This window comes from Halyomorpha halys, unplaced genomic scaffold (assembly GCF_000696795.3).
Source record: "Halyomorpha halys isolate HHAL.00 unplaced genomic scaffold, Hhal_1.1 Scaffold22.1, whole genome shotgun sequence".
In the NCBI taxonomy this organism is placed as follows: domain Eukaryota; kingdom Metazoa; phylum Arthropoda; class Insecta; order Hemiptera; family Pentatomidae; genus Halyomorpha; species Halyomorpha halys.
This window is the reverse complement of record NW_027104816.1, coordinates 536,687-545,185: the sequence shown is the minus strand read 5'-3', so window position 1 is coordinate 545,185 and position 8,499 is coordinate 536,687. Positions and strand designations below refer to the sequence as shown.

Genomic DNA, 8,499 nt, shown 5'->3' with positions numbered 1-8,499 from the left:
TATAAAAAATACAAAGGTAACAGCACTGGTACATCACATTATAATAAAAAAAAAACACGATTTTGACTTAAAGAATGCTACAATGTGGAAAATGAAGAAGTAACAAAAAAACAGAAAATTAAAGGAAACTATTTATATGACAAAATATATCAATAATAAAGTTATTCACAAAGTGACACAAAAACATAAACATTCAATATTAATTCTAGTTTATTATTTTTTTAATGATCTATATTGCTGTATATCTTTTATACATAACCGTATCATTATTTGCTATCAAATATTTCATTATGTTGAATTAAATTGTTTCCATTATTTTAAAATATTACTTGATATTCAGTTACTCATCATTTATATTTTCTTCCACACCTTCCATTATGTTTATTTCTTTATTCATATGAACACTGCATGTTTTTTAGTAATTGTTTTTATCATTAATTTTGTATGATTCTTATCTTTAAAATATTATATTGTATCTTCTATTAGAATCAACTACTATCTACTTTATAGTTTATTTGTTATATATATTTTAAAGTTTGTTTGTTATCATTTTATTTTTATTTTTCTCTAAATTAAAGTTGCCATCTCATTTTGTTTTTCAGCCCCGATGAAGGCCAGAAATTCAGGTGAAACGTCAGCAAAAATAAATAAGTTTTGTTTATTTGTGTATCTTTACTGACCGTATCCCTGACCATCTCCTTCTCATATCGATATACAGGTAACTATTAACACTTCCTAATTAAAAAACATAAATAGAAATTGTGCATACATAACAAACAAATTATAGTTATAATAATCTCCAGTTTACAAGTGTTTTAAAAAATGAAATAAGAATTGGAAAAATAAATTAATGTTTAAAAACAAGTAGAGAATAACAACAGTAGTAGAAGGGAGACTTTAAATAGAATTAGTAAGGAATAAGAGTCCAGCCAGTATGATAGTGAAAATAAAATACCTGAGTACTGTACATAATAAAATATTTAATTTAAGACAAAGTATTTTAATATGGATAAAATTCAAAAGAACTACGTAACTACTGTAAAGATGAAAAAAAAATATTTGCACACTCAAATAAAGATGTCTATTTTATAGGATGGTGAAGTATTTCAGATGGTTCATTTATCCTGAAGATGGGGAAAGAGCCCCAAAACATTGGTGGAGGGGTATGTATGCTATAAAGGAATTTTAAAAAAAGATAAGGAAAAAGAGGAAATATGTTAATGTATCACAAATAACTGATCATATATAAATTATGAAATCATTGGAAACTTTTTTGTGATTACTTTCAAGTTTACTCTTTTAAAACAGTAAGATAAACTATAAATTAGCTATTAATGTACATATGCCTCTTTCCATTAAAATAAATGCATAGATCAAATGCCAATAGTTTTAATTCAACTGTAAAAAAAACTTCCAGTAATTTAATCAGGGTCATACTGTAATTTATTGAAAGGGACAAAATATTAAATTTAGTACTAACATTAAACCCCTTCTGTTTCCTAGATCTAATTTTATTTAATAATAAATTAATAACAATTTGAACCTTTAATCCCTGCCTCAAGTTTTCTTGCATAAATTATTTATAGAGATGTTTTAATGTATCTTAAATAACTGAAGAAATATAATTTATGAGATCATTAGAAACTATTTCTGGTCACTAACATTTTCATTCTTTTAAAATAGTGTGACTAACAATAAGTTAGCCATTAAAGTGCATATGGATCTTTTCATAAAAAAAAAAAAAAATGTATAGATTATATGCAAATTGTGAAAATTCAATTTGAAAAAAGAAAATCTCTGACAGTATTAATCAAGGACAGGGTCAGGCATTGTTACAATTTGTTGGGAGGGACTAAATCCTAAATGTTCCCTAAAATTTTCACTGATTTTCCAACCATATTAAAATATCTTAATTTTATCCACTATATTATGAAATAAAAGATTTTTTGGGGAGGGAGGTGGGAGGACAGTCAGTGAAGAACACAAATAAGTAAAACTTATTTTATTAGTAGTAACTTTTCAGGCTATTCATCCTGACTAAGAACGAAAAAAGCATTGTTATATTATAAAATATTTTTTTCATAATTATTTAGGTGACATGTATCTTCCAAAAATGATTTATCGATGAAACCGATTTCTTCCTGTAATTTAATGATAATGCTCTGCTTCCCCATTGATCATTTAATGTATATATTATTTTTTTACATACATAATGTTAATATTAAATTATATGTGACTCCTGGTTTAAGATGAAGTATTGTAATTAAAAAACATTTTAACATTGTGAAAGTTCTCAGTTTATTATGTTACTATATTTAACGACCAAATGTCTCAAATAGAGAGACATTTCAATATCGGTTAATTTAAAAAAATAAAAAGGAAAATTTGAAATGTGAGAGCCTAATCCAAACTGAAAATTCTTTATCAAGTACTATTGTGGTTCTACAATCTGGTGCAAATTCTGGCCTCCTCCAGCAGCCACCATCCAGTTCCGAAGCCCCAGCATATTTGTTGCATCAGCAGCAACACCATCAGCCCATCGCAGCTTTGGTCTTCCTCTTCTCCTGGTACCATGGAGTGGCTCCATCAGTAATTATCTTGGTGGATCCTCACTGCCCATCCTAACGACGTGTCCTGTCCATTTGAGTCTTGCAATTTTCATCACTTGAACTATATCGGACTCATTCCTCCTTTTCCACTCTCCTCCGATGAGAACACCACCATATAAACGTCTGAGGATTCTTCTTTCAAAGACTAGGAGTTCCTGTTTACAGGCCCGGGAGGTAGTCCAAGTCTAACAACCATACAGCAAGACTGGGCACACTATTGTCTTATAAAGACAAAGCTTTGATTTTCTGGAAAGAGCTCTACTCCGGAACTCCCTTACCATAGAAAAATAGCATCGATTTGCTGCGATGATTCTACGCCAAATCTCTTGTTCAGGTTCGTATTCTTGAGTTACTTATGAGCCAAGATATACAACAACTTTAGTCTTCTCAAATATGTATTCCCCAAAGGTCACCTCCTCTCCAGGCCTAGGCACCTCTCCCGTAACGATATATTCTGTTTTTTCCGAATTGACTTCCAAGCCTTTATCAAGTACTTAAAAAAAAATTAGCTGCCAAACGATTTTTCTATGAAAGATATTGGTCTAGATATCACTGATTTTTTTAAAAATTTAATAATGTTTTTTATTCAGGGCTTTTATGTTTAAAATAAATTAATATTATACCCAAATTTTGTTTTTTAAAAACTATATTACTGTTAAAAATTATATAAGCTATAGTACTTTGTTTCAATTGGGCAAAATTTATTACTTTTTACAAAAAATAAATTAGAAATGAGCAGTGCACTCTGTTGAATTTATTGTTCAACTATTCCTTATTTCCAAAATGAAGATGGAGTTCCTTACCTATTTAATCTACTTAGTAGTTCAGAGCACACATTACATTTAAATTTTTTACATCTTTTTTAAAATCAAAAAACATGGACCACTGAATAAATAAACAACCCTAATAAGACAAAATATATTCTGGATAATGCAGCAGAAAATTATTTTTTTTAAACATACTGTTCAATAAGTATAATTTAGATCTAAAACGATCAGATTAATGAGAAATAACAAACAACAGGAATAATAATATATATATTTTTGATACATTTGTTTATAATTTATATGATTCTTAAACGGATAAAAGTTACATTTTTGGTTAAATTAACAATTATGGAGATTTTATAAATATATTTAATAAACTACATCTTCTATTATTTTCAGTAAACTTAACAATGAAAACTGAGAATGGTATAATCATGAGAAACAAAAAAAAAATAAGTGTTTATAAATTTATAAAATTGACTTGTAAAAAATTAAAATCTTTCAAAAACAGTAGATTTTAAAATTTTACAAAAGGTGCAGAGCAGATGATGAAACAAAAGAAAAAATAAAATAAGCGTAATTTAGAATCATAATGTGATGTATTCATAATTATGTTACAATTATAACTGTGATATTTAAAATTATTACAGGTATAACATGAATAGAATATATAATAAAAAAAAAAAAAAAAAAGAAGAAGAAGACATTATAAAATGATGAATGGATTTATACCAATAACTTGAAGAGTATAAATCAATGAATAAACCAACAAGTTACTAATTTTCAGTTTAGGAGTTAAGTTCAATACAAATTTAACCAAAGTTCTGCATGAAATGTCAAATCTACTGATACACGTTTCAGGTAAATCCAAAGATTATATTTTAGTTGGTCTTTATACGAAGCATGTCCAGAAATTAAGTGTGCTGTTGGGTTGTTGTGCAGTGTGAAGTTTTTACTCCAAAAGTTAGCATTCCATAGGGGAAAGGCATTCCTCCTTGTGGAAGGAACAACAACGGACTAAAATTTCTCTGATGAAAGAAGTGTGTTACCATCTTGCTTACTCCCTTGACTTGGCACCTTCAGATTTTCATCCTTTCATCTTCCTCAAGACCTATACAAGTAGAAAAAAAACTTTATACTGATTAGGAGATAAAACTAGAGGTCCCTAAGTGAACGAAGCTGATGGTGGGACAATAGCATCAAAAAACTTGTGCCACGACATACAATATGCATATAAAGGGGCCTCTACATGTTGGCCGAGCCATGGCGAACTCAGACATACGCGAGCATGTGGATGGGTGGCTTGGCTTGGTTGGCCTAGGCTCGTTGCCGAGCCGTGGAGAGTCGGTTTTTTGGACACAGATCAAAGGGGTTCTTTTTGTAGTTGAAGGGGTTCGTGTTTGTTGGTACTTTTTATAATAAGTTTTATATTTAATCTTATTTATTTATATTTAATTTCCTTTAATTTTCTTTTTTTGTAATAAAAATAATACAATCCAAGTCCAATGGCTGAAACCACTAGTACTTCCGCCATGCTTGCCTCTCTGAATAACATTGACATGTGGATGGCCCGCTCTTTGTTTGCCGAGCATTTGTACGAGCCTCCGATCCGTGGCGAGCGGCCAACATGTGGATCCACCTTAACAGGAAGGTGATTAAATGGAAAAAAATAAGTAACACATATACCAACAATATCCTCTATTTTTTTTTTTTAAATATAAAAATTGAGTACCCTTACTTTCTGGACATGCCTCATATCTGACTTTACTATAGTAACAAGAATATAACCAACAATTTAGAGAAAAAACATCTAAGAGAAGTTGGTAAGGAAAAAATAACAAAAGTTTTTTCATGGGTATTTTTGTAAAACTATTATAATACTATTTTAATATCAATTATTAGATGTTATGATTATAATAGTAGTAATACTGATAAATAAAAATAAACTGTACAATAAGTAGATAGAAACAGAAAAAGAATGTTTTTTTAGATAAAAACATTCATTCAATAATAAATAAATGTTATACATATATCAGATCTGGACATTAAAATATTAAACCAGTAACAAAAAGAACCTTTGATATTAGGTAAATAATATTATTATATAATTTATAATCGACGAAGATAAAGTTCAACCTTCTTAAAACAATTTAGTATTAATACCAATGAACACGAAATAGACAATTAATATTAATAAACATTAAAGAGAGCAAACATACTTTTAAACAATAACAAGCACGAATATTGTGAATCTGCACCAAATTGAAATGTAAGTATTAAACAACAAAATATAATTTTGTCATATATTTAATATGGATTCCTGCGTCTGGCTGCCCTTTGCTTATCGAACCTCATCTCCATTTCCTCGAGAACCTTTGGTGTATAACGAACCACCAGTTTTACGGATCCTTGAGCCTGCTTCAGAAGTTCGACAGCTTTTTCATGATTCTCCCCTTCAACAGACTAAAAATAGAAAAAAATGTCATTTACTTAAATCTTAAACAAAATAGAAGTTTCAAAATCAATCATAGAACCAGGTAGTATGAAAATAGTGATCAAGAATAGTAAAAAAACTATTTATTGGCAACCAATGTTTACCAACCTTCTTGGTTTGGCTTCATTAGGACTTAACGAGAACAAGTTACAAACAATGTAAGATATGAGGAGACAATAATAATATACTTACAAAGTTGTAAAAAAGATGATAAATAAAAAAATTATACAAAAAAGGAGGTGGGGATTCAGAAGGAACCTTAGAAAGCCTAAACCATAAAGATGATAAAAATAAAATAAATGCAACATCAAATTATGTTTAAAAAAATGTATACTTCATCAATAAAAACAAATAAATAAAATGAAACTATATAAACTTAAACTAGAAAAAAAAAAAAAAAAAAAAAGGAACTTAATAAAACACATAATTATTACAAAATTAAATAATAAGGTTAAATAAATGAAAAGAAAAAAGAAATGAATACAACTTAATTTAAATCAAAATAATAAATTCTTCTTAGAAATCAAACTAGAAAATTGGGTAAACAGACTGAATTCAGAATATATAGTGTCATTAGTGACGTAAAAATAAAAAATGTATTTATATTACTGTGGGTGACAGTGATAGATTACATAATTTAATTTTAATTGTAAAAATAAAAAAAAACAAAACATTAAACACTGCATAAATGAACAACAAAATGATTAATATTACTAAAAACTATTTTAATTTTTAAAAATTTACTTACGACACCATTGACTGACAAAAGCTGGTCTCCTCTTTTAAGACCTCCATGACGATCTGCTACTCCTCCTGGTATGATCCTTGAAATATAAATTGGAGAATTTTGTTCTTTTCCACCCATTACATTAAATCCAAGTCCTTCTTCGGTTTTAGGTAATTCTACAACACGAGGATGTGCATGGCCTTCAGAAGCTGCGAATGCAGCAACAGTCGCCTTGGCAGTCGCAGAAGCTCTTACATCAGCTGAGCCTTGGACATCAACAGTTTCATAAACATGTTCATAGACCTCACGGACAGCATTCAAGAAGTCACTCTGAAGTACTTTCTGCAGAGCAGCTATTTTTGTAACAGGAACTTCACCACCTAAGATTAATACATTTTTTAATTTTATAAGTAAGTAAACATTTTCGATATAAAGACTAATAATAATTCTTTAAACTAGCACAATATAGAATAATATAATAAAGTAGATATAGTATGCAATAGAAGAACTGAAGACAGTTTAATAAATCTTGATAAAAATGAAACTTTAGAAAAGTCAGATCTCCAGCTATGTGATAAGTTAAATAAAACATCACTATACAGTCCCATTAAAAATAAAAATAAAAGATATTTTATTTATAGTCAGGTTTTATTTGTATAGTGAGATCTGGATGATCTGTCATATGATATATGTGCCAGAGGTTTAAGGTTTAGAACGCTCAGCTATCGTGAGGGGTTGTTTCTGCACACAGTGTACACTCGACAAAGCCCTTAAAATACCCATGGGTAGAAGAAGGCAGCACACTTCAACTGACATCATTGTACATAAGTATTCCTTATTTTCAATGGAGGGTACGAAAAAAAAAAAAAATCTATAGTGAGAATAATGCTTATCAAAGCAGTATTAATTACACCTCCCGGACTGTATTTCTGAAGTAGATCATAACCTGAAACTACAAACTGAGTTGTATTTCTACAAATTTAGGACACGACCTCAACTTAAAGCTTGGGGGTTTGGTCCTCTCTTGAGTAAGGGAAATCAAGAGCCTGAGATCTAATAAAACCAATATTAATAATAAGATGGTTCATACATCAATACCTCCTAGGAAAATATATACATTTATTTCCCAACACGGGTGAATTGCTCAAGGGTACACCTCTCCCTGGTTAATCAAAATAAATTTTTACTGCTTAAAATATATAAGTTCTTACTTTTTTGAAGTTTCTCCAGTAGTTCAACAGCCCTGGCGACGTCTAAAGTAAGTAAAAAATTAAAATATTTAAATATCCATTATTGGACAAAAAATAAAATACTAAAGTTATAATAAATGATTGAAAAAATATGATACCTCTAGCTAAAGTTAATGGCTCTGCAACTGATGCCATTATTAAATATTAAAATTACGAAGTAAATACAGCAGTGTTTTCCAAGCAAATTGTTATACCAATAGATCTATTTTCTAAACCAAATCAAATTTTCTGATAGGAGATTATAGTGAGGTTATAACCTAGGGTGTGACTTGAACATCGATGTTTGAATCGATACATTAGCTTCACTATTTTTTTAATCTGTTATCAAATAAGTATCGATAATTTTCTGGGTTAGTTTTTATCTAACTACGATTGTTGTCTGGGGCTTTAGGGCGTAAAACCCTGAAGTCATCAACGCCCATGTTTCGCGCTTTATAATTCTATTTCATTTATATTTATAATTTTATTTCGCTTTAAATAATTACGAACAAAAATTTAAATAATTACTTCTTTTGGAATTTTTTATTACATATAAAGGGGCCTCTACATGTTGGCCGAGCCATGGCGAACTCAGACATACACGAGCATGTGGATGGGTGGCTCGGCTCGGTTGGCCTAGGCTCGTTGCCGAGCCGTCGAGAGTCGGTTTTTT

General features: G+C 29.5%; 1 protein-coding gene across 1 annotated transcript; it reads right to left on the bottom strand.

The window, feature by feature from the left end:
* Nucleotides 1-5,270: 5,270 nt before the first annotated feature.
* Nucleotides 5,271-8,113, bottom strand: veli (L27 and PDZ_signaling domain-containing protein veli). The gene is made up of 4 exons (XM_014422621.2): nucleotides 7,946-8,113; nucleotides 7,809-7,850; nucleotides 6,619-6,977; nucleotides 5,271-5,839 (listed from the first exon to the last, which is right to left on the bottom strand). The coding sequence occupies exons 1-4, from the start codon at nucleotides 7,980-7,982 to the stop codon at nucleotides 5,684-5,686; spliced, it is 594 nt and encodes a 197-aa protein (XP_014278107.1). The 5' UTR covers nucleotides 7,983-8,113; the 3' UTR covers nucleotides 5,271-5,683.
* Between the last annotated feature and the right edge of the window lie 386 nt (nucleotides 8,114-8,499).

Coding starts and splice junctions, on each gene's coding strand:
- veli (XM_014422621.2), bottom strand. CDS start 7,982: ATGGCATCAGTTGCAGAGCCATTAACTTTAGCTAGAG. Junction 7,851..7,945: donor GCCATTAACTTTAGCTAGAG/GTATCATATTTT, acceptor TACTTACTTTAG/ACGTCGCCAGGGCTGTTGAA. Junction 5,840..6,618: donor TTTTGTCAGTCAATGGTGTC/GTAAGTAAATTT, acceptor TTCTATTTTTAG/TCTGTTGAAGGGGAGAATCA.